Here is a 27,325-nt window from a genome sequence, read left to right on the forward strand (position 1 = left end):
TGTCTGTCTTGACAACAATTGTCATATCACATGAGACTCACAACTCCATCGTCATTAGTATTTATATACCAATCATTGATACAGACAGAGGTGACGATTTATCCGGAGAGATAGTGCCCGGTTAAATCTCCTACGACCATGAACAGTTTAAAGATATTCTTACCGAAATACACTGCCACTCATATTCTTAACTCTTTAATAATGAAGCATTCAAAATATCCTAAGGACTTTATTCTAATATACATAGACAATATATGAATAATAAAATAAACTGCATTGTCATAAAAGGAATTATCCAAATACACAAACTGGCTTTATGGCACATCACTAACACGTAAGAAGCACATTGAGCTAGACTTTCATTTGGTTTGTGAACGTGTAGCTTCTAGTGATCTACGTGTCCGCTGTATTCCTACTGTTGATTAGCTAGCTGATATCTTTACAAAGAGTTTGTCCTTCACACGTCATGCTCAGTTGCGTACAGATCTCTTAGTGGTGTCCCCACTTCTGATTGAGGAGGGGTATTAGATGATATTAGGAATATTATTCGTGATTGTTTCTTTGATAAATCGGTTTAGAATATTCTTTGTAATCTTTATGATATCCTGTTGTATTTCTTGTGATTATTATAAATAAAGGCCGACTAACTCGTTTAGGGTTAAATGAGGCAAATCATTCTCAAAACTCCTTCTTGTTCTTTCTTGATTTTCAGCAGCCTCATCATCAGAGAAGTATAAACGTCCAGCTCTTCAATTCCTGATATTGTGGAAATCCAAATGTTTTTCATTAATTTTTTAAACATTAATAATTTGTTAGTTATGAAATATGAAATGAGAGGGGTTTTATAAGCGCTCAACTACAGATGAATGGCAAACTTACATGGCATCTTTTACCTGGATCTTTCCAACCAAAATAAGCTAGAATGTATTACTTCTTTTTCCTTGGTCAGTTAGCATGATTTTCTGGGTGAATCCTACAACTGGGGTTATTCTCCAACTATCACATTCTCGCAGCAGCATGCATCTATGTGGTTCTAGCTGTCAGTTCTTTTAGAATTCATGTATGCAAGATCTGACCAGAAGCACTGGGTTCTTTGAGGTTTTGTGTCTTCCCTATCTTGACCGGAAGTTTAGTGATAACAATCGCTATTCTGCTTTTGTTGCTTTGAATTTCAGGGAGTAATGCACCAGCTATATGATGTTATGTACGAGTTCAATTTCTCCCTGCCACCTGATTATGCTCTTGTAATAAGGGCACTTGGTTCATCGGAAGGCACAGCAAAAGTTCTCGATCCTGACTTCAAAGTTATTGAGAAGGCATATCCTTTTGTCATAGGGAGACTTCTGGCAGACCCGAATCCTGACATGAGAAAAATTTTGCGGGAACTTCTCATTCGTAATGATGGGTCTATTCGGTGGAATCGGTTAGAACGTCTGGTGGGTTGTTTCCTCCTTTTTCTTCCTTATAGATAACTTATATTCCTATTTGATTGTAGAAAAACCTGGAAAAAAATATTTCAGTTTAATTTCCTCTTCATGAGAGAGAGAATGAATATTAAATGAAAAGAATGTGATGATTTGACTTCCTGACACATTTTAGCCATCCCACATGTTTTTCTGCTTATGGTGGGAAGAATTGGAAACATGTCTCCTTCTCTAGCATCTCATGAAGCTATATTGTCCAACTACTATACTTCTGGAGGACCCTAAATTGCTTATCATTTCTGATTATTGGAGAGTTTTTCTCTCTCTTTTGTTTTTTGGTTTGAAAGGATAATTTGTTGGAGTGTTTTTTCTCAACTGACTTTTCTTTGCTTTTTACAATAATATAAGAGTGACATCATAATTGATCATAAAGCTCATATCTAATTAGGCTGCTGACAATGGCTATGCATGCTTCAATTACAATATTAATTACATCTCATGCTTCTCTTCAGGTGGCTGCGATATCTGAACAGGCATCTGAATCGGCAGAAAAACCTTCTAACAATGAAGAAGATTCTTCAAATTCTATGGGCTGGAAATCATTTGACAGGCGTGCTGTTGTTGCTGCTACTGAAGACCTTTTACAGTTCATCTTGTCTGAAAAGAGTTTAAGGGTCCGGATATTTCTTCTTCGGGATATAATCAAAGCAGCGGATGCTTTTCTACAGGACGAAGTACTTGGTTGCATATTGAATGAGAACGTTGAAGCCCCTGAAAAATCACATTCTGATGTTAGTTTCATGCATTTACTTGATTTTGTGGCAGTTGAACCATAGTTGGTAATTGAGGTTTCTGGAAGATTACATAGTTAAGTCAGTTGGATCTTGACTTGATAAATCTTCTGGAGAGGATGGTAGTTCCACGATTAGATTACAAAAAGATAACTGATCAAAGTCGGTAATGTTGCAATAGTTGTGGCCAATCAACGGCAGTTCCTGTCATTAACAGTATGCTAAGATCCACTCACTCCTCTAGGTTTGGTCGACTGGTTAAAATAGTGTACCGGGAGTTGTCAATACATTCCACATTCTTATCCTCATGTCCTTGTCCTAACATGGATGCAAGGTCGTTCACTGATAACATGTTTTCAGGAGGTCTGATGCACAGAGTCTTGATTAAGGCTCTCGTGTCGTTCGCAGCTCTGATAGTATAGTTCACTATATCCTCGTCCTCATTATAGATGGCCGCATATTGAAAAGACGAAACGCAAGATTCGGCTCAATTAAAGCATCTATGCCTAGTAAATGACATTGTGCTGCAAATATATCCCATGTATGGTGAAAGTTTCCTGAGAGTATACTGGTCTTACCTTTTATATTCCCATCTCCGAAGATGACAACTCTATCTCGGGGTGGAGCTCTGGCCAAGATTCCGGGTTGACACACACTAGGGAGGAAGTAGCCAGCAAAGGAATTGGAGCACACGTATGTGTACAGGATCCCTTCAGCCTCGACAACTCGACAAAAGAACTTCCTGAAATAATAATAAATAATGCATATAAAATTAAGAGAGACTATTACATATAAAATATATACACAATAATTCAAATAATTGAAATAATAAATCAAAGAAATTTTTTTTATTGAAGTTGTTTCTTCATTTGTTATGATTAAAGATATAAAATAATGATCAAAAGAAAACAAACATGGCTATTGCCTAAATGGCTAAGAGGTTAGGTATGTGGCTCTTAGGAAGTTTGAGGTCATTGGTTCAAGTTTTCATACATGCAATTTAAAATATTTTGTACTTAAGCAATCGATTGAAAATTATGTGACTGGTCCTAAGAATTTTTCAATATTTTAAAAACTCATTTTGTCTTTTCTTTGCTCAAAATTTAAAAAAAAAAGAAAAAAGAAAAAACTTTTCCCAATAGTTAGGCAGTATGATACATATGTATATATATAATAAAAAATATTAATTATATAATAGTCTTTAAAATGAACATGTTTCATTATTAGTACATATTATATGCATAATTGTATCATATATTTACATCTACACTCTAAATAATAGTTAAAGGAAACGTTAAAATATACTTCAAGATTTTTAGTGTTTCTCCACTAAGAATAAGTATTTCTAGTAAATAAATATTATCTTTATTTACATTTATACAAGGATCCAAATTTTTTTTATAAAAAAATAGATATCAATTTTTCTAATTTTATTTTCATTTTGTTCTTTATTTTCTATTTTTGAAATTTCACGATCTTCTCTAAAAATTCTTTTATAAGGAATTATTTTTTACTTCGATATATTAATATGCCTTTATTTCCTCATTGATTACTCGAAATTTTGCTAGAAGTAACTATATCATTAAATTGATACACATTATGAGTATGATTATGATTATAAGTTTGTGTAACTTTTGATAATATAACAGTAATAAAAATAAATATAATCCAAAAATTATTGTTTAAAGATTTTCGACCTGTGCAATGTACTAGTGAATTAATCTAGGCTTTTTTTTTAAAGGATGGTGATGGCTGCAAGTGAGAAAATTCCACCTTGTTGCCACCACCATGAGACGGACGAGTTTTAAAGGTTTTATATAATATAATAAAATATAATAGTATATAATTTCACATATTTAGCAATAGAAATCTACTAAGAAAATGAAAAAAATTAAACATTTTTCATATAAAACACACATTTGCACGTTTATATCAAGATTCACACACCCCATCAAAGTCCTTCCTTACCCTTTTGTTTTCAAGGGAAAGCGAGTGGTTGTTTTTCTTTTCCATAAATTTAGATGATTTTTTTTGGTGAAGTTTTTTGAGTTATGCTTCAATTTTAGGTTTTTAGGGTTCATATGTTTTTCATATTTTTCTCTTTATTAACGGTCATAGAATTTTCATAAATCAACCTTTATTGTTACAGATGAAGCCTTATATATAACATATTATGTTCTGAATGAGGTGACTATCAATTTCTTCTACCTCCAAAAAGAATGCTAAACATAATAAAATATAGTGTATATAAGAAACTTAAAGGGCAAAGTTCCTCAAAATTACAAATACCTAATTTTGCTTTTAGTGGAGATTTTGATCATTACAAAAATTATGTTAAAACCGTAGAACTCCTAAACACGTACTGAAACATTTAAGAGAAATTTTCTTGAGGGTTAGTTAAGGAAAAAAAAATCTATACTAATGCTCGTTTTTGAATATAGCCGAAAACTAAAGCAGTTAGAAATAGAAACCTGTACTTTCAAATTTGTTTTGTTTGTAGCCACTTATGTGTTTTTCATGAAGTTTTCTGTTTTCCGTTAAATGTTTCAGATTTTTTCCACCCGTGATTCATTAATTTCTTTAAAGGACTAAAAATGCAATAACATTAAAAAGAATATAGGAAAACATACAAAATAATAGGTGCAGGGCAAGTAGACGTTAGTGGAGGCACAATGTTATCACAAGTAATGACAACCTTACACAGATGGTGGCCAGCTTATCCTACTTTTTTCGCTTAGAACAATTTGCCAAATCTCGGTGTGGTTGTAGATTATGGGCCCCTTACCACTGCCACTCCTTTCCACTTTTTTATTTTGTATTTGCTAAAATAATCTTTAAAATTTTAAAAAAAAGTTACTCTTATAACGTACGGAAGAGTTAAGGACTATAAACAAAATAATTTTTCTTTGGGTGAATATAAGGAAAAGAATTTTGGGAGTGTATAATTTCTAATAATTTTCATTTTTGGTTATGTTTAGAAAAGAGAGTAATTGGGTTTTGTTTTAGATTAGCTCTTTTACTTAAATATCAAAGTAGATATAATAGATTCTTTAAGGTGATGGGCTATATTTCCTAATCATTTTTAAGATAATTTGCTTTCCATCCATGGGAAAAAGAAAAGAAATACATTAATAAATAAAAATCTTTGATTAAACTTGTTCACCTAACCGTTGAATTTAAAAGAACCAACTCTCAGCCTTCTGATTCTGCCGTTTGTCCATTTGCCCTCTCAGACGTACGCCACCAATGGCGGCTGCTCACAAGCTCGGGGTGATCTTCAGAAACCCCTCTAACGACGCCGAATTTCTCCTCTACAGACAGCCGCGGCCCCCGAAGTTCGGGGAAGGGGGGGACTACGACCTCTACTCCGACTCCGATCTCTGGGACTTGCCCTCTACCACTGAATTGAACCCCATCGCAGCAGGAGTGGTCGAGCCTCCGATTCTGGTGCAAGGCGTAGAAATCTGATCGGAGAAGATAGACTTCAGACGATTCGACCTGAACTCTGCTTTGATTTCGGTATTTTGTGTGTGATTGAAGGTTCCTGATTTGCCGTCTCTCCCGCCCGCTGTTGTTTTTGGGGATTCTGAGTTTCAATACAGTGATCTTTCATGGGCCCGACAGGTTCTGGGGCGTGTTGGTTTAGGGGTTGCCGACGTGGGGGACTGGAAGTTCTTCAAGTGTGTGGAAGAAGCAGAGTTTGGACCGGGGCCACCTATCAATTTCGTGTTTGTTGAGGCGAAATTGCTGCACAAGAACCCGATTTTACGAGGTCTGTGAACGCAATTTTGAAAAAAAAAAATTTCCCTTCTTTTTCTTTATTATGATGTGCCCATCATCCCCTAAATCTAAATGAAAATGTTTTGTGATATGATGAGACTTTACCTCGAAATTCTCTTCGCAGAGCATTGTAAATGGATGTCTATACATACTTGTCGGGAATGGCTTGTGAATGTGAAACCGGGTGGTGTTCGAGTTGGACTCTTGGCAGTTATTGGTCTAATAAATGAATCCACAGAACCGACAAAATTTCAACTGACATCAACCATAAGATTTCAGGTCTGGTTCCAATGGTGCTTTCTTCTCTGAACTTCTCACGAGTAATAACCTTTAGATCTGCTTCATACAATCTGCACTCGAAAGGGCTTAATCTTGAGTATTTTGGCTTGTTTTTTGTACATTCAGGAGTACCCTCCCGGTGTTGTTGTTATACCAATGAGAAGTAAGACAGCAAAGCCTTTTCACACCACAAATTTGGTCGTGTGTGCTCCTGAAAATGATTCAGGGGAATGCAAAGACAGTAGTTTTGTCGCTTCCGGTGATGCACTAATAGTGGATCCGGGATGCCGGTCCGAATCTCTTGAAGAGGTATTGCTGTTACCACTCACCTCCCTAATGCCAATATATACATTTCACTTGCACCATGATTGCAGTAAATGTCAATTGTAAATAACTGGAAGTGGTTGGGCCTTTGATGGCTTTTTGACTAACTTGTGTGGAAACACATCAATGCATTTACTCTAGTGGTACTTTTAGCCCGAAGTCTATGCTTAAATTGGCCCTACCTACAACTTCAGTTCATTTTAGCTCGTGGTATATATGTTGAAGCATATGTCCGTTTTGTATATATAACCAGCTCAGGGAAATCGTGGCTGCTTTGCCAAGAAGATTGATCGTTTTTGCCTCCCACCATCACCGTGATCATATTAATGGTAAGTTTGTATGATAGTGCTCCCAAAATGACTGTTCCTTTAGAATGCACTGTCATCTTTTTCTTGTCAACCTTCAAAGACATTTCTGGCTGATAATAATGTGGGTTCAGATTTTTTCATGGGAAAGCATTTTTGAAGTGGGATGTGGTTTAAGTGTGAAATTAGAGAATATAGGGATTCTCAGGGTTAACTATTTTCTTTGAATTTTAACTGTCCATGTCATAAATATGGATTGTTAGACTCTGTATGGACAGCAGGTACTGAGTATTCTTTGCAGGAACATTAGGTCCAACGTCTGTGTTGCTCACTTAAAGAGGGATTTAGGCATCTATTAGTATTAGTTAGAAGCATCTGTCTGTTATTGGTTTTAGTGATAACTGAATGCTTTGCATCTTCAAGTAATTCTGCTTTTTGAGCTGTTTGGGGAGATAGTCTAACTAATAATTTTCTCTCTCTTGCTTCAGGGCTCTCGGTTATCCAAAAAACAAATCCTGACTCCATCCTATTAGCACACAAAAGCACCATGTCTCGTATTCATAAAGTTGATGGTTATTGAACTATTGTCTACAGCAACTGGACAGCTATGCAATTTACCACTGTAAATCCCACTCATACGTCATGTTATTTTGCCTTTTCTTTTTGTAATAATAGTCAGTGCCCCTGCAACAAGATACATAAATGTGAATTGTTAACAATAGTATATATCCTCTCGTGGTGCGAACATGATGTTCTCTTCAGCCCTCACAACAGGGAATCTTTATCGTCATCATCAACTGATAAGAGGGCAATGCAGCTTTACTCTACTTCATAGGTAGAGGTCTGTGAAATTTTATTTCTTTGTTGTGATGGGCCCTCCTGAGCATTTTTTGATCTTTCTTTCTTGCACTAACACCTCAATTGGCAGTTCAATGTGATAAAGTGATTCCAAACTAACAGATGTCATGTTTGTACACTGCTGTAGGCTTTGATTCGAAGCTGTTAGGCTGTCCTCGGCAAAAGTTTGGTAACTTATAGCCCATTATATATTTACATGAAAATTTTGACAAAGATCGCCTGAACACCTGTATGTTATAACACGTTAATGGTCATTTGCATGCAAAATCCTTTGATAAGGTATGATTTATTTGGGCAGCAGGAACTCATAGAGGCACTGTTACATCATGACCTCCCTTTGTATATGGTACCCTTCAATACCAGAGGTCTCGTGTTCTGTAAAACTGACGTATGAGTTGCTACATAAGTGTGAGCTCTTTCCTCTCTATTGGTGTTCAGTCTTTGAATTTTTTTTGGGGAAGTGTTAGATATTTCAATACAAGCAATTTGATTTAAAAACTTGATTGGCCCTAGGAGTGTTTTGCAGTCTATAGTTAGATGCCAAAACCTTAAACGAGTTCCTGCTCGTTGGTATTGAGAAGTGTGTGTATTGAATTCTGTTACAGGATAACGGGGGGAAGTTAACGGGCCTTTTGACCAATTCGACTCATATGCAGAAGGACTATCGGCCGATCCGTTCATCAGAACAGCCTTCTATCTTTGGAAGAAGCTCGAAACTTGTTGACCGATTTCCAACGCATATCCTCCACAGATGTTTCAATGCCCTTCCATGCTCCATCATTTTCTTTGTTCTACCTGTCTCTCTTTCCAGTGTGCGCAACGTAAAGGAAACTTTTGATGCATTAGTTATTTTGGCATCCGTTGAATTTTCTGATGAAAGATCCGATGATCATAGACAGAATCTGAAGTTTATTTGTGCTGGCTCTTCTATTGTGCTATTGCCTTATAGCGGTGGATTATTTGGATCCGAGTCATTTGACGAATAATCTGTAGCCGCATTCATTTCGATAATCAATGAGATGCACAGATTTGTTGACTCCAAAAGAGAATAGATCTTCACAGAACTCAGTCACCCCCTTTAAACATCACCCAAACTGTTCAGAGACTACCTGCACGTTGAAGTAAATTGTAATCCATGGTTCAGGTCAGACGACAGCTTGTCAATGCAAGTGGGCAAGTGAAATCAAGTACAGGATATGAAAAATCAAACAACGGGTTCTCTTAGCAAAGTTCAACCTTTGACATTCTCCGTTCTCTATGGAACCGAGAGATTAGCGAAGAAAAGGTCCAGAAGTGGCTTAATGCAGGAACAACTGCGAGGAAGTTGTTGAGCGAGGAGTGGAGAGTCGTTTCCAATGGATGGATCCCCAACCCGACGACCTGCTATGACATAGGCCAAGAGGCAAAGAAGATCGGGCTTGCTATCCCGGATTTCCATCAACGCAACCGAACAGGAGTAATCATCGAGTTCTGCTAGCTTTTCGAGCAGCTGCAAAACTTTGGTAAGAATTTGTTATTTTCCCGAGTAATATAACGGTTGTCTGTGTCTTAGAAATTCAGGATCTTCCTACATTCTCAGCAATTATGATCAGATTACTATGCTATTGATTAGAGCTGATTTTATCTGATGAAATAGATAGAAGACATTGTTATCCCAGGCGACACGGAGAAGAAATCAAATTCATCTGAAGGGAGAAACCATCACGCCCAGATGGTTGTACGAAGAGGAGATGTGGGATTTATATGTAATTTTCACGGTTCTCATTAGTAGTTAAAACTTAAAACTTGTGAACGGCATACGGTAATTATTAGATAAACAAAAACAACTTGCGATTTATTATTAATTCAAAAAATTGATTTACAGATGGGGTCCAGGTGCAAAGCAAACAGTATTTTTATCAGTGAGGGCCCTGTCTGGACAAGGACTGGCCAACTAGTTAAGTCAACTAATATAATTTGCGAGTCTTCGTACAATTATTTCTTTAACTTTATATTTCCTGCTAAAATCATTTGGTTATTCTCTGCCGACAAAAAAAAAAAAAAAGTCAGCTCACTATTAACGCATTCAAGTGGCCGCCTTTGGACAATAATTCAGAGAAAAAATTATTGAACGATCATATCTTATTATATGACGTGAGGTAGCACTAATTAAAATTTTTTTATTTCACCATTAAAATATATATAGATATATATCCTATCCTCGTTTCCAACAATTATATCATAAAATTTTCCCCATTGATCCTACGTACTAAATACTAATAATGCCCTTGTTGTACACCCTTTGGCTAACATTAAAAGAAATGTCATGGCTCCATATAAAATAATTAAATTAATTAGGATAGGACAAGAAAACTGAAAATCACAATAAATAAATAAATAAGATATATATATATATATGTAATACATATATAATTGTGATTTGGATGATATATCAATCAATATAAACATAAGAAGTTGACAGGGGCCAAGAGTTGGAAAGATAGACCTTCGCCCTCTCGACCAGTCTTCTCAATCGACCCTCCTAATCACACAAACAGTAGTCCATGCCAAACTCAGATTCCCGTCGTCCCATCCCGTGAGAGAATACATCATCTCTGATCTCCCCAACTGGAAATCCATGCATGCACTCTAACTCACGCAATTTCACCGTTAACATCAACGATACAGACAACAGAAAATTTCTCGACATTTTGATGGGATTGAGGACACAGTCATCGACCGACGTTAATACTGATATGATGTGTGCGAAGCCGTGACACATACCTAATCCACATAAATATATATATATATATACATATATATATATATATATATATTCTTTTTCGGTGTGAATCTAATACCCAGAGATCCAAATAGGTTCAACTAATTCAATCGAGTCGAATTAAAAAAAAAAATTCCTATTAGATACTTTACAATGCCATTGGGTCCATATCCGTGAACGTTGAACGACTGAATTAATTAAGGTAATATATATATATATATATATATGTTAATGTTTCTTTTTTTGAGGAGAAACCAATTAGACAAATATTTGAGGAAATTAATTAATTAAGAAGAAATATGATCCAAGGATCTCTTAGTTAATGAGTTTAAGTGCAAGTGCAACTCTTCCTTAACGTCTATGATTACCATGCACCCGTGCCGATATGGTTTGTAGCAATTCGATTTCGCAAGACTTGAGCTAGAAGTCATGGGGTTGATGGTGGTGGTGATGGTGGTACTATGAAGGGTTGCACCCGCATTGATGAGACCCGTGTCGGCTCATCAAGGATTCCCTCTGCGCCCTTGGACCGTCATTGTCACGATCGATCCTGGATCCCATATGATGAGCCCTAAGATTCAGATACACCGTCGATCTTGAGTCAAGGTTGAGATTAGTATTGCCACTACTACTACTGTGCCCATTGCTCATCGGTGGGTAGATGGATACGGCCGTGGTGGTGGTTGAAGCGACAGCATTCCCTTCTTCTCGAGATAATTTGTAAAAATATATATATCCTCTTTCACCAAAAAATGCATAAATCTTCTAATGGAATAGGAAAATGAGACATCTAAACAATCTATATAATATGTTATATATAATTATACATGTATGTATAGATATTTATAAAATTAAAGCACATGTTTAGAGCTAGGAAACCGAAGCGACATTTAGACCAAAGAAGAAAAGAAAAAGAAAAAATTGAATTAAAAAAAGAAGGAAAATGAATAAAGCGGCCTGTCATTTCTCTTTCTTTTTCCACTTTCCCAGCAACCCATCGTCTCTTTCCTTTCTCCCTTTCTCCATTTCTTTCCCAATCCAAGCAGAAAGCTCAAGGCAGGCATCCCATTTCATTTCACGAATTCCTCTTTTGCTAAGTCCACTTCCGCTAATAATAATATAATTAATATCAAATATCTTATGATTCTATAAAATAGCTAAATATTTCGCGTGTTACTATATAAAGTATATAAAATCATATAATTTTTTATGCAACCAATAACAATTATATTAAAGAGCAATGCATACTAAATAGTAAATACTGTGAATAATATATTACAAAATTTAGTAATGCAAAATCTCTACTTTGACAGAAACAGTTGAAACGATGCATATGTTTACTTCTTCGGTTGGCTTGACGGAGGTGAGTTGGTGGTTTTCGAGACAGTGCAAACTCTACTCTATCTCGGGCACGTGACTGTTTTCGCCAAGCCCTTTTCCCAAAGTATGTGGGTGGGGGCTATCCAAGACATGATTCGAATGAGTTCGAATCGTTACATCCGTGATTTGAATTCGATTGAAGCCTGAAAATATAAGCGAATTGTTTTAAAAATTAAAGCGCTGGAAACGAGAGTGCAAGAGAGAATTTTTAGACACAAAAATTCAAAAATATATGCAGGGATTTCATTAACAAGCCATAACAAAAATCCATCTTCCATCACAAGGCTTATGACATTGCTGACATGCAGGAAGCATTATGTACAAGGACCAGCTTACACATCAGCACCCTCTTCTCTACCGTTCCAGACTTGCCCGTTGATTCTACATTTACTCTAAGCAAGCACTCTCTTCTACACCCTTCCGGACTTTGCCGGTTGATTCTGCATTTACTTTAAGCAAGCACTCTTATCTTCACTATTCCGGGCTTTGTCCGTTGATTCTGCATTTACTTTAAGTAAGCACTCTCTTCTCCACCCTTCCAGGCTTTGCCCTTTGATTCTGCATTTACTTTAAGCAAGTATTCTCTTCTTCACTCTTTCGGGCTTTGCCGTTAAAAAAAGAGAATGCTTTGCAGAATCAACGGGCATGCCGAACCAACGACAAGGCCTAGAAAGGTGGAGAAGATATTGCATTGCAGAATCAACGAGCGTGCCGAACCAACAGCAAGGCCCGGAAAGGTGAAAAAGAGAATGCATTGCAGAATCAACGGGTATGCCGAACCAACGGTAAGGCCCGAAAAGGTGGAGAAGAGATTGCATTGAGGAATCAACGGGCGTGCCGAACCAACGGTAAAGCCCAGAAAGATGGACAAGAGAATGCATTGCACGATCAACGGGCATGCCGAACCAACGGTAAGGCCCAAAAAGGTGAAGAAGAGATTGCATTGCCGAATCAACGGGCGTGCCGAACCAACGGCAAGGCCAGGAAAGGTGAAGAAGAGAATGCATTGCAGAATCAATGGGCTTGCCGAGCCAGTGGCAAGACCCGAAAAGGTGGAGAAGAGAATGCATTGCAGAATCAACGAGCATGCCAAACCTTCGGCAAGGCCCGGAAAAGGTGGAGAAGAGATTACATTACAGAGTCAGCAAGCATGCCAAATCAACGGCAACGCCCGGAAAGGTGGAGAAGAGATTACATTGAAGAATCGCCAGGCGTGTCGGACCAACGACAAGGCCCGGAAAGGTGAAGAAAAGATTGCGTTGCAGAATCAACGGGCGTGCCGAACCAATGGCAAGGCCCGGAAAGGTGGAGAAGAGATTGCATTGGAGAATCAATGGGCGTACCGAACCAACGACAAGGCTCGGAAAGGTGAAGAAGAGAATGCATTGCAGAATCAGCGGGCTTGCCGAACCAGTGGCAAGGCTCAAAAATGTGGAGAAGATAATGCATTGCAGAATCAACATGTGCACCGAACCAACAACAAGGCCCGGAAAAGGTGGAGAAGAGAATGCATTGCAGAATCAACGGGCGTGCCGAACCAATGGCAAAGCCCGAAAAGGTGCATAAGAGAATGCATTGCAGACTCAACGGGCATGCCAAACCAACGGCAAGGCTTGGAAAGGTGGGGAAAAGAATGCATCGCAGAATCAACAGGCGTGCTGAACCAACGGCAAGGCCCAAAAAGGTGTTGAAGAGAATGCATTGCAAAATCAACGGGCGTGCTGAACTAACGGCAAGGCCCGGAAAGGTGCATAAGAGAATGCATTGCAAAATCAACGGGCGTGCCGAACTAACGGCAAGGCCCGAAAAGGTGCAGAAGAGAATGCATTGCAGAATCAATGGGCATGCCGAACCAACGGCAAGGCCTAGAAAGGTGGAGAAAAGATTGCATAATCGGTAAACTCGAGGGCAGCAAGCTGACACTTCTGGGCTTCGGAGTACTCATAGTATTCAAACACCTTATCGACGTGCTGGACCCACTCGAAGTACTCTTCAGGGGAACTTGTGCCCTTAAATTTCAGAATCTTCAGCTTGAGGTTGTTACCGATGCCCCTTAGCTGCCTTCATGGAGCCGGCTGCTCTTCTTCTTCAGAAAATTCATCCTCCTGGCCAACTTCATCTTTCGCTCCAACAATCCATCTAGGAACTCGATGTGCACATTGTGGAGAAGCAGGCACCACAGCCATTCGCTCAAGAGCTTGGATCACTCGATCGAGCCGTGCAGATAGCTCCTTTTGCCCACGCTGCAACCCAAGGAATTGGGCTTCCTCTAGTGTGAGTCCCCTCGGAACATGATGGACGTTTTCCTCATCCATTACGGTTTTCAGAAGAAAAAAAAATCCACTCAATCACTCATGGTCACTCCTTCACGTGTTTCACTTGACCAACAAGAACAGAAACTTAGGCTTTGATACCAAATGATGGGCTCATGACCCAAAACGGGGATATGAAAGGAAACAGGAGAGTCCTGAAGATTAGCAAGAGGAACCCGTAGCAAGCGTCGCGTTGGTAGGATTCTGCAGTGGCACGTAGTGCACGAATGTGTGTCCAATTCAGGAGCCATGTAGTTATGACACCGTGATCCCATCCATTCTGTAGCTCATGCTGAACCTCTTCAGTGCGCATACCTAATAGGGCCGAGAGTTGACCATGTATGGTAGCCTATAAGGTGGGTGTCTAAACCCCAAAGCAGTAAAAGGTACACAAAGCAGTAAATGGTGGGTGTTTGAACCCAAAACAGCAAAAGATGGGTGTCCAAACCGAAAGCTGTAAATGGTGGGTGTCCAAACCAAAAACACTAAAAGATGGGTGTCCAAACCCAAAGTAGTAAAGGGTGGGTGTCCAAACCCAAAGCAGTATACGATGGGTGTCCAAATTCCAAAACAGTAAACGATGGGTGTCCAAACCCAAATAAGTAAAGAGTCCAAAGAAGCTAGCCCCTTCCATCGGACTGCCAGCCGCCCTTTTCGCGGAAACTTGACGTCAAATGGCTGGCTAACCCAGTGCCGCTTACCCCAAGGTTCAATGTGAAATCCTCGGACGGAATTTCACAATTTATATAGGCCCTCAAAACAGTGCTTTTAGGGTTTTAGATACACTTTTTCAATCCTTCGATGTTTGTTCTCAATGAACAAAGATCGCAACGATCTCCGGATCGCCCTCAATTTCTTATTGATGTGAATGGTTCTTTTTTTCGGTTACTGATATGGTTCATATTATTTCGTTATGGCAGTATTAGAAAGGAAAAGTTTATACCCGTAGTTTCCTTCTTCAACATGTAATATAGAAGATGTATAATGTATAAGAACGTGTGGGACCCACCAAATCAGCTCAGCAGCCACAATCCTTTAGCCGAATTTCAATTCAAATTGGATTTTGCTTCTTCTTCTTCAAGCCAACTTGCAAGCCACTTAATTTGACTAATCCTCATCCCTAATTAGCTCAAAATTTCGGCTAGCCACCACAATTTTCCCTAATTGCACTTAATTTTTACAAAATGATCCCTTAAGCACCTCTATATAAGCCCAAGTGCAAGACCACTTCTTCATAAGCTTTCCCATCAGATTTCCACACCAAAATACTCCCAAGAACCCCTTTGAGAGAGCTATGGTCGAGCAGTACCAAGCAATCACCAAAATCCCCAAGAAATTGCAGGAAAACGGGAGACTCGTAGGGTGCCCGGACAGTAGGGACTGGCAGTTGGCTTGAGTTGGCTTTGGTTGGCTCGAAGAAGAAAAAGCAAAATCCAATTTGAATTGAAATTCGGCTAAAGGATTGTGGCTGCTGAAATGAGGGGCTACTGAGCTTATTTGGTGGGTCCCACACCTTTTTAAGTCACCTAGGGCCGCTAGGGAAAGCAGCCATATTATCTTCTCCAACACGATCCCTGATCAGTTTTCTAACACAACTCAACCCAACCATCCAAGGTAGATTCTTCTTCAGACACAGTGGGCAACTTAGCACTCTGTCCTACTGTTGTGTGGGCTATACCGAACTGCTTGGGGTTTGGACACCCACCGGTGAACATCTTTCTTATCCCTTTCCTATATATGCTCATGGTCATAGTCCTATGGTATAAAATCGAAAACCTCCGCACTGATTCATAAAAAGCACTGCTGCAATGACTATTGACATATAATTACCTGTATGAACAGTTTCGAAATCAAGGTTGCCTGTAACAGAGAGAGGTTAGTCGTTGTATCAATATGTTTGTTCCTTTCTAGATTATTTTGAGAAAAAATATACTTTTGGTCCTATAAGATTTGCATTCAATCAATTTTGGTCCTATAAAATTTAAAACTGCCGAATCAGTCCTATACATTTGCTCCGTAAGACAATTTTGGTCCTATAAGTTTTGAAAAAGACATTTTTTATCATATAAGATGACTTTCAATTAAAGTGTGATCCTATAAATTTTGAAAAAGAAAGATATTTTTGGTCCTATAAGTCACGAAATGAACTAAAATTGTCTTACAAAGCAAACGTATAGGACTAATTTGGCACTTTTAAATCTTAAAGGATCAAAATTGACAAAAGGCTAAACTTATAAGACTAAAATTGACCCTATTTTTCAATTAGAAGAAAAGGCCATAAATATAATGCAATGAAATAATCTTAATAACTATTAATCTGACGAAACTTGGACGCCGTCATTAACAAAAAAAATGCACAAATAGTTCTATCAAGTATCAAATCCAAAACATCTATCAGACACGTGCATTACTGCACTACATTTTCTTTTCATATTGTACTTTGCATCAAGGAAAATAATCCTAGCATGGGGACATATCACATGAATTAATTGAATTAAATGAGAATTATTGGTGTAGGAAAGATGGGCCGGGAAGGAGGCGAGGCCGAGGCATTAACGGTAAACTGCAATGCACATATTGTCTAGGTATTCTCGACCTGCATCGTTCCGTCGTAATTTTTTTCTGGAGGATCCTTTCAATGTTTTTTAATCTCGTAATAATATATATAGAAGAAAAAAGAACGGTGGATATAAGACAAGATGTCTCTTACTAATTTAAAGTTACAGTACTTGACTCAAATATATAATATTTACTCGTAGTTTAATATATTATTACAATACCTCTTTACATTATTCTCAAGTCGTACATGAGATACGTAGAAAACATACATCAATATGTCGAATGACAAAATCGAACAAGTCACACGAGAATCCACCCAATGGGAGAACCCAACGGTTTGCTAGTTTGAACTAGCGCGCGATCAAACCAAGAATCATATTTATCTCATCCCATTCTGCTGAATGAGTTAGGTGAGGCCTATTGAACAAACTTAACCAGCGCACCGCCTTGACTTAATTCCACATTTGATCCGATGGATTTTTTAGCCTATGCAGTATTTTGGAAATTCAATTATTAGTTCTTTTATGAAAAACACTCACAAACAAGGAGGAGGTTTTCATGGATAGAGTGTTCTGTCTACCGACATAAGTAAAACGAGATAATTGACAGTAGTGCGAGTAAATTGATAATTTCGTCACTGACTTACGCAAATTACATTATTTGGGTCCCTGAAAAAAAATGTTACATCGAATTCGTCCCTGGTCATATCGAAGTCGTCCTAGTCACATCGAATTCGTCCATAGTAACATCAAGTTCGTCCCTCATCACATCAAATTCGTCCCTAGCCACATAAAATTCGTCCCTGGACATATCAAATTTGTCCCTAATAACATCAAGTTCGTCCCTAATAACATCAAGTTCGTCCCTGGTCACATTAAGTTCGTCCCTGGGCACATCGAACTCGTCCCTGGTCACATCAATTCGGTCATCTGTCACATCAGTTTGATCCTTGATAACATCAAATTCATCCCGCGATCCTTTGCCGTTATAACTCCGTGAGAGGCTCAAATTGATGTGTATCAAAAAGGTCCTTATGTATCAAAAATGTCCTTATGTTATGAACCAGAGACGAGAGGGAGTGATAAAAGAGGGGACAAAAAAAGAGGGAATAAATTGAACAGTTACATAGAAGGATGATATTGATGAATACGATGTTTTCCGTCCAGTGTTAACAATAGATTTAACGGAGGGATGGATTTGATGTTACCGAGGACCAAATTGATGTGACCAAGGACGAATTCGATGTGCCCAGGGACGAACTTGATGTGACCATGGACGAACTTGATGTTACCAGGGACGAATTCGATGTCTCCAAGGACGAATTTGATGCGGCCAAGGACGAATTTGTGTGAAGATGGACGAACTTGATGTTACTAGGGACGAATTCGATGTGATTAGGGACGACTTCGATGTGACCAGGGACGAATTCGATATAACATTTTTTTCAGAGACCCAAATGATACAATTTGCGTAAGTCGGGGACGAAATTGCCAGTTTACTCCAATAGTGCAGTAGTATACGATTTCGTTTAAAATTCAAGAGGGGGCCAGGTTGCGATCCGCTGATTGGAGGATTTTCAATTATCTCATTTGGAAGGAAAGCTTCCTTTATATATGGCCCGGTTTAGGCCGAGAATCAAAAGCCCAGTTTGGTTCGAATTTCTCAAACCAGATTCAAGTTGGAACGGACCGGACCACGCCTGAAAAGCTGAACTAAGCGGCATAAAGTCGGTGTAGGCCTCTGTCATTTGGGCTAAGAAAAGAACTACTCGAACAAAACGTGGAACTTTATCGTAATTTTGTTGGATTTTTTTTTACAGTTGATTTTGTCAATTTAATAAAAAGAGAAATTATTTTTTTTACTATAATTAAGTCAATTTCAAACATAGGACCTTTACTATAGCTCGCCGACGACTCTTTTATTTTTCTTGTAATATGAGATCAGAAGTTGCTCAAAGACTGACCGCATTTATCGACCTGAATATAAACGTGACGGTACAACATGTTGTAACTTAAAAATCTGATTTCCTATTCGATAGTCATCACTGGATCTCACTCCAATCTTAAACTAGCCATTTATCGGGTTAAAGTTTGTGATTCTATGGTATAGACTATTCGATAAAACTTTTCCTTTTAAATTTTTAATTTCATTAATAACTAACAGCGATTCTTTAGTAAACTTCTTTACTTTATTGATTGGTGGACGTATATATGTCTACGTGCTTGCACCTAATGATAGCCATAATGAAGGTTACAATAGTAATCACATTTAAGATAACTACCCAACTTTCTCCTACTTTTCCTCTCTTTCCTCCCTAACTCTCTCCTCTCCCCTCTCTCACTCCTCCGTTCTTCCAGCCAACTTTTGCATCTTTTACTTTTCTATGTTATTTTTTTCCATTATAATCTATTGCGAAAGATAAAAAAAAAAAAAAAAACATGGGTTTGGCCAAATTTACAACTTATTTCATTACTAGTTGTGTTATAATCTTAAAAAACGCAAAATAACGAAAATTTTGAGAAGTACATTTATCCCCGCAGGTAAGGCGGGCATGAACTCTAGTACGTATATATATATATATATATGTAAATATACATATAAGGTGCTTATGATGATAGGCATTAAAAGCACAGTAAAACAGGATGTAGTATGTTCTCGTCCGATAATCAAGAAATTTTGAGTTTGATCGATTCTCGTGATGGGACTACTCATTTTTCTTTATTAGTTATTATAATTTTTATTTCATTAATTTTATCGACCTCCCCGTAACTATAAAAGAAAAGGGACAATTATAAGAATAATTGTTTGGTGCAAATTTCATTATAAAGAATTTGGAGCAAATAATTGAGGGGGTCCAATCAATTGGGTGTTTTTTTGAAAGTTGACGGCGAAAGAAATTTTTAGTGCATGTCAATCAACTTCTTTTTCCCCTATGCAACGTCGGTAATAGTCGTTAAAGATATTTTTAAAACCCTCTTGCTTTTTTAGGAAGCTCGATGAGAAACTCGAGCTTATAGAGTTTTTCTATACTTAAGGATGGCTTCTGTCTAACTTCCACTTTCCCAAAAACTCCTTACTAATATATCTCTAATATCTCTAGTTAATAAAAGCCACATGATTAAGGATATAATAGTAATTTTATCTGAATAACTACCACATTTCCTATATTCTCTCTCCCACTTCTCCCCTTCTCTCTCTCCTTCTTATGTTTTCTCTTACGGTTTGAGACTCTCTCAAATTCGCTAAGACGATATTTAAACATTTTTCAGAAGTATTTTTGTTTTTTTCATTATGTATTTTATATTCCCGTGCGTAACACATGTCACCTCTGCTTTATAATAAAAGATATGAAATATGTAAAAGAAATATTGTTAAATAGGTAATAGATATGAAAAATGATATCTAAAAGATGAATTTGCATGTAGGAAATATTTTCATCTTTAATTCAATTCTTTGTATTGTTGTTATTCGTATCGTAAGACCTATTGTGTCGGATTAACTCAGTATTTTTTTCGTTGTTATACATGTTAAAACATTTTAAAGAAAAAATCTGAACCAACAAAACACAATTCAATTTCTTAATTCAATCCAAAGTCAATAATTTTTATCTTCTTTAACTTTTTTGTTGCTTCCTTCTTTTACAAAGTGGTCTCTCTTTTTCATTTTTCTTCAAAGTAAGTCTTTCTTTTTCATTTTAATTGCCTTTACTAAAAGGTGTTGGGATACTTATTGCAGGTAGACCATTTTTCAGATCCAAAAATGTTAAAAACCCACTACATAAATTTAGAGTAAATTGACAAATTGGTCCTCCATAGATGCATGTTACATCAAATCTGATCTCAAGAAATTTTTTACATCAAATTAAACCATGAAAGATTAAGTGTATATCAAATCCGACCTCAAAAAATTTTTTATATCAAATTGAACCTTGAAAGATTAAGTGTACATCAAATCCGACCTTCCGTCAAAATGTCGTCCAAAATGGAAGAAAAAATCTGATCTGACATTCAACAGCTGATGTAATATTATTTGATTGTTTTCTTCTATTTTTTATTATTATTCCTCATTTATGTCTGGCTTAAAAAAAGTATTTCCTACAGTTCCCTCACTTTTCAATCGGATGTGGGATTTGATGTACACTTAATCCCTCAAGTTCCAATTTGATGTAAAAAAATTCTTGAGGTCGGATTTGATATAAACTTAATCTCTCAATGTTCAATTTAATGTAAAAAATTTCTTGAGATCAGATTTGATGTAACATGCATATCTAGAGGACCAATTTATCAATTTACTCCATAAATTTATGTGGGAGTTATGTCTTTTTATGACTAGACGTCCTTTTAGCTTTCATAATCGCATTGACAAGCGACAGTACACCATTGCCATATCCTTATTTGTGATGATCCCAAAAGTTACTTAATTATGAGTTTATTTTATTCTATGTGCATGGCATATTCCTATATCTTGTTCCTGATTTTATATATTGCACATATATACATACTAGGGTGATGGCCGTGTTATGCACGGTCATTAATGATGTTATTATGAAAAAAAATTTATTGTGGCATTTAAGCTAATATAGGATAGTTAATGGGGACCAAGTATTTGAGACTAATCATTTTTAAATTAATATGATAATCAATATTATGTAATCGGTGAAAATTAAATTGAAGCAAGTAATCCTTCTCCTTGAATAATATTATAGATAACATGTGCTTAATAAGCAGCAAAAAACCAGCACAGTTTGTAATTTACGGAAAATAATATGAAATTTATACATTACTTAACTTTTACCTAAGTAAATATGATAAAATCAATTAAAGTTCATTATTTTTTCCAGCAAAATATATATATAAAAAAATGTAAGTATAGGTAGTATAGAATCCGTATGTACCCATATACCATAAATCCTAACACACTATTTCATAATAGATCCGAATATTTGTCCCGGAAGAATAGAATGGGGTACGTAGTATGTAAAATAATCACTCGCATAGTCGAGTATGCTACCAATCAATTTTACAACAAAATTCATGAAAATTGATTTGTTGTAATACTTATAAAAAAATAAACATGCACATTAATATTATTTACTTCATTGTTAAGTAACATTATATATTAATATTTTATTTTGTAATATAATTATTGACTTCAATGTTAAGTAACTTATTTATTATTGTATTACTTTATAATTTTATTATTTACTTCGTCGTTAAGAATTTATTTGCTTAATAAGACGAAATAGTAATGTGAACGCACTTATTATTTTCGTTCGTTTATTTATCGAAAGTCGAATAAAATATATTATAAGTAAAAAAAATTATTTAAAATATAATTAAAAAAAATGAATCACAATCGTTAGAATATGGAATTCAAATCATACTCTCCCAGCGTATTCTGAAAAGTAACGGGGTGATGAGAATAAATTATATGCTTGGGATCCCACTATTTCTCAAAAGTTGTTTCCCAGTAGCATAATGCCCTTTGCTCTTCTGTGGTCCAGTTGTCCTGTTGCCTTATTTTTTAACATCATTTCTTTGAAGACCCAGAGTTTACTTCAACAAGTAAACATTGATTTATAACCGGATAACAATCCATCGAGTTTATTATACTGGAAGATGATAAAATTAATATCAGCCTTATGAAATTGAATTCTGCCTCCGGTGCAAGTAGGATCTTTAATAAATATGTGCCCCTTCGATTCTCACTAGTGGGATTATGTGTCACTTTATTTTGCGTTATTTCCTATTGTTATACTAACTCATCATGGACCACTCTTGTAATAAAAAACATATATGGTCATGAATGCAAGATATGCTACGTAAAGTCAGAAAAGGGACTTGCAAATCGATATATAGTGATTAACGACCCATCAAATTTCCTATGGGTATCTTACATATCATCATGCGCAATTATTTGCCCAAAAAAGCTATGGACTAGACTTGAAGAGGGGGGGGGGGGGGGGCCAAGCAATAGCCAAATTGGTGGGGAGATCTGGTTCTCTCTGTCTTGATTAGGTTACATATGGTGGAGATAGAATAGAGCGTAAAGGAAGAGGCCCTTTTTGACGATTGGGCTCCCCTCATGTTTCCCAACTCCAAAGACCATACGATAAGTTTGCGGGTGATACCCCAGTGCTGTCCTCTGGTCGGAGATAATAATATATATATGTGGTGTGAAGGGGGGAAGGCGAATAAATCCCTATGATAATTCATTCGCCTTTAATCAGCACTGAACTGATTCCATACTAATTACCAGATGCAAAGCCCATGCTTATCCGCGGGCTGGAATCGTCGGGCATATTGAAAAACTGATGATCACTTTTGGAACGAATATATAGGTAAGATCAAATCTCGTCCATGATTAATATATTTATGTGATGAAGTTATTTCTTTTTCTTTACTTTTTTTTTAAAAAAAAATCGATCGCATATTTTGGTTAAAACTTAATTCTTACTGGTCATTTTTTTGATAAAATGTTCTTCCTTTCTTTTTTCTTTTTCCTCGTGAGGCCAAGAGTTTTCCCCAGATCATAGAGGTATGAAAAGTTTCTGTTGTGTATATTTTTTTTTTCCAATTACAAAGAAAGCTCATGAATTTAGTATAAATAAAAATTATAATAACTAATAAAGCGGCATATGTAATCCCACGACGAGTATCGAACCTGAAATATTTTAGTTATCAGACGAAAGGTACGTTACGTACGTATTAAAGGCTTCTCGACTTCTATAAACGAAGTAGTTTTAGAGTTTTAATGATATGGCAAGATGATAGCAATGTTATTTGTCACTTTTGATTGGTTGAAAAGCCAAAAGTCACTCAATCATGAATTATATATGTCTTATATGATATATCTCGAACAATTGTTTCCGCTTTTATAATTAAGCTAAATGTCATTCAGTCATGGATTATTTATTATATCCTATTGGCTCAAGGTGGTTTGACTTTTATAATTAATTTTATATACATACATATATATAAATAATAGATTTGTCTTTATAACGTAATTTATTATTTTTTATACAAGAGGTCCAACAGGCGAAGTGTGCCTTGCTACTTCATACCCTATTTTTAATAGATAAGATAGTGTTTTAGTAAGAGGTAGAACTCGCACACTGGCCCACCCACCAAGTAGCGTTCTACCGCTCCTTCTGGGCGATCTCTCTGGAGTCTTCTTATCCCACTTGTATTTCATATAATTTATGTTTATAATGGCTGAAGGCCCCTATTCTACCGAAAAAAAGAAAAAAGAAAAAAAGAACTCGCATACTAAATGCGAGTTCCTTTTCCCCTTTTTTCTTCATTAATCGGATACTCAACTACTCATGCTAATAGCTTAAGCTTTTGGGCGTGGCATCATTATCCTGTCTTGTTTCACATGATGAAAGTGATGATCGACTTATATATTTTTTGTGGATATGATATGAACATGACATGTTAAACTTGCTTTTCTCTTTTACTTGATTAGTTTTCCGTCCCCGCCAAGCGACCTTTTCTATTAATTTGCTTTCATGGGGTGAAGTTACGTTGATGTGATTTTGGAATCCTATGACGATTTGTTACTGAAGCTGCACGAATTGTAACATTTGTCAGGCGTACCATGTCGGCAGATCCCGCAATCTTCTTGACGTTTGTTTAATTTTACTTATAATAATAACCATTTCAGACAAAATAACAAAAAATAATAGTAATAAAAAAAGACAAAATAAGCAAATCCAAATGATGCACCTGCCGTTGTATAATTAAAGATTTTAATTGAAGTGTTTTATCAACTTTAACGTTTTAAGCTTATAATTAATAGATGCTACTTTATATAGAAGATCGTATGAGCCCCACGAGAAATTAATTAATGCGAGTACAAAATCAAAGAGGATCGTACATCATTAACAAGACCCGATTTAATTTATAAATCGGGATGGTATTTGGAACCTTAATTTCTCAAACTTTTCGATCGGTTCAGCTTATATTTAACTGATAATTCATCCAAAAACTATGCTTTCTTCAGCTTGGCGCCTGGCTCTTTATATTTAGATATTAAATATAAACGTCACAGTATGCATCATCATGAAATTTAGATAAGCTCGGCTTCAGTTCTGCTGTTGATTTGTGATTGGGAACGAGACCTCTTACTATGGCCCCGACAGTGACATATCTGCAGCAACTGGTACGGGCCAACGTACAATAACGTGAATTTCCCCCTCACTTTTGTCTTAAATACAAGTCGAATGCGAGCATTAACCTGTTCGGTTCGACCAGCAACTGAACCCGGTTTAATTATTTGATCATATTTTTCCCCTTGACTCGGCATACCCTAAAACCCTAACACCCTAAACAGGGTAACATCGGTTCCCCGCAGCTGCCCGTTGAGCCTTCCATCCATTGATCGGGTGTAAAGCTTCTTTGACAATTATATTCACATTCGTTAATGGATTTTCATCGATTCAGGACTAAGTTTTTCCGATTCTATCGATCCAATCTATATGACTTCCAATACATACAACTTGAGGTATATATATCATACATTCAAAATCTCAATCATTAAAATTAATTAAATTTTAATTTTTGAAATTTCAAGGTTAAATTTCAATCATTGAATATACGTGCATGCCATACATATATTTAAAATCTATGTATCATAGAATTTTCCGGATTGAGGACTGCTTCATGTCCCACTAGTCAGCATACTTTTGGTGCGAGTACCCATGTGGTATGTCTCTCTCGTGGATCATCCATCCACATCAGCACCAATCAAAAAATAAATGATGAAAATTGACATGAGGATAAAGCCGATGAAAAAGGAAAAAGATTTAAAATGAAAGTAAAAAAAAAAGTAACGAAAGGAAATATGCGATAAGATTACCTATACGATCTGCGCTAGCACTATTAAAAAGGCTAATTCTCTTCCGATGCAGCCATCAACTATCACTTTAGAAAAACTCAAGTAGTCTCAAGTTCGACGTCGAGAGCATTTTCTGTTAAATGACATTAACCGACAAATTGCAGCTTCTCCTGAAATAGCCCTAATCATTCCAATAAATGTAGATTATAATTACTAAACTCATGAACCCTCTCGAGATGGATATGTACCTAGTGAAGTCAAAATAGTAGCAAATAGATTAGCCGTTGGAATGGTTTTGGTAAGAAAGATGAGGACGACGAATAGATATTTTTAAACTTGGTCTAGTCGTTTCTCTAAATCTCGATACAATACTTGCGATGCATAAAGAGTGATTTCACGAAGAGACGGGAGTGGGGACCCTGACGAGGCATACTGGATTGGGGTATGATTCAACTTGAAGTAGGACCCATTTACCCAAAAAAAAAAAACTTGAAGTAGGAGGAAGCAGCAGAGAAAACTCTTCGGAGTTGGCCACGCTTAGGCAGTTAGTGTGTATGTTATGCTTCAGCCTGTGAAAGTCCAGTCCAAGAAGCACCTTTTTTCTTAATTATTTTTCTAATTATAATCATTAACTATTAATCAATTTATGATTTATTTATTAATATAATTTATAATAATTTAGTTATTGGTCCAAAAAGGGACACTATGAAACACTGTCAAAATGTGGAGAATGATGATATGGGGAACGCCTGAAAACGCGTCCAGCACGGAGCGGACACGACACGCACACCGAAAACCGAGTACACCGAGGACGGACTCGGACTCTCTTTATCACTGAATTTTCAGCGGAAAAACAAACGAGAAAATAACAAGTTATTTGAATTTCTGAAAATAATTCTTTTGTTCTTTTTTTTTTTAAAATTTCGATGTGCACCTTAATATCGAAAGTTTATATAGTTTCAACTAATCTAATTCGATCAAGGTCGACTTATTAAGGAATAAAACTCTAAAATAGTGATTTTTATCTATTCACAAGTTACCCGATGGCCGATGTAATTCCACTGGGCCGGGAGTTATCCTGATCATGAATATTTTCAATGGGTTTCGAAGAATCAATTGTGCTACCGTTAAAATATTCCCATAATGGTTTGATTTGTCAATTAACAGTTATTTATGTATTTTTATCGATATGCGTTATGATATTCACAAATCCAAAAAACTATACTATAGTTCCAATTAAGTCGGATCATTAAGAGGTAAATGTTGAATTGTTGAACTAATTCATATTGCTAGTCTCTCTTTTCGGTAGTTTTTTTTTTTTTTTTTTTGCAAATAACGGCGGTGATATTGCTTGTTATTTACGTATTCATTTATTTTTTAATATAAATTTGTAATTTTTTATTTTGTTAATATTTGTTGCATGCACGCACGCACGCTTGCTGGATCCGAACTGTGACCACCACGCGTTTCAATACGCGTACGGAGGATAAAAAGGAAAAGTGGAGGACAGCCGCAGTTTGTGGTCGACTTTCGCCCACTTTAACCTCTACGGCGCGTCAACACCACGTACCTCCCGTGGATGGTTTGACCTTCGGCATGCTATTGCTTCCAGGTTTTTGAACAAGTTTTGACCTTGATACTCCCACTCTTCAGTTTTCCGGTTGGTTTCCTTTTTCTGACTTCACGGTCAACCGATAATTTTATTTGGGGAGGG

General features: G+C 36.7%; 1 protein-coding gene across 17 annotated transcripts; it reads left to right on the plus strand.

Moving 5' to 3' along the window:
- Positions 1-5,379: 5,379 nt before the first annotated feature.
- On the plus strand, positions 5,380-9,654 carry LOC116189163. 17 transcript variants are annotated; one of them, XR_004152345.1, is made up of 9 exons: positions 5,381-5,987; positions 6,120-6,274; positions 6,401-6,583; positions 6,852-6,927; positions 7,392-7,525; positions 7,666-7,744; positions 7,889-8,169; positions 8,367-9,263; positions 9,398-9,653. XR_004152345.1 is itself a non-coding variant. In XM_031518709.1 (6 exons), the coding sequence occupies exons 2-5, from the start codon at positions 6,134-6,136 to the stop codon at positions 7,481-7,483; spliced, it is 492 nt and encodes a 163-aa protein (XP_031374569.1). In that variant the 5' UTR covers positions 5,395-5,987; positions 6,120-6,133; the 3' UTR covers positions 7,484-7,525; positions 8,367-8,776. The 17 variants fall into 17 exon arrangements, 2 of the variants coding, with proteins under 2 accessions (XP_031374569.1, XP_031374568.1); XR_004152344.1 differs by having other exon boundaries at positions 7,666-7,738; XR_004152348.1 differs by having other exon boundaries at positions 7,392-7,744; positions 7,889-7,930; positions 8,060-8,169; positions 9,398-9,650.
- The last annotated feature ends 17,671 nt before the right edge of the window (positions 9,655-27,325 follow it).

Source organism: Punica granatum, chromosome 8, assembly GCF_007655135.1.
Source record: "Punica granatum isolate Tunisia-2019 chromosome 8, ASM765513v2, whole genome shotgun sequence".
In the NCBI taxonomy this organism is placed as follows: Eukaryota; Viridiplantae; Streptophyta; class Magnoliopsida; order Myrtales; family Lythraceae; genus Punica; species Punica granatum.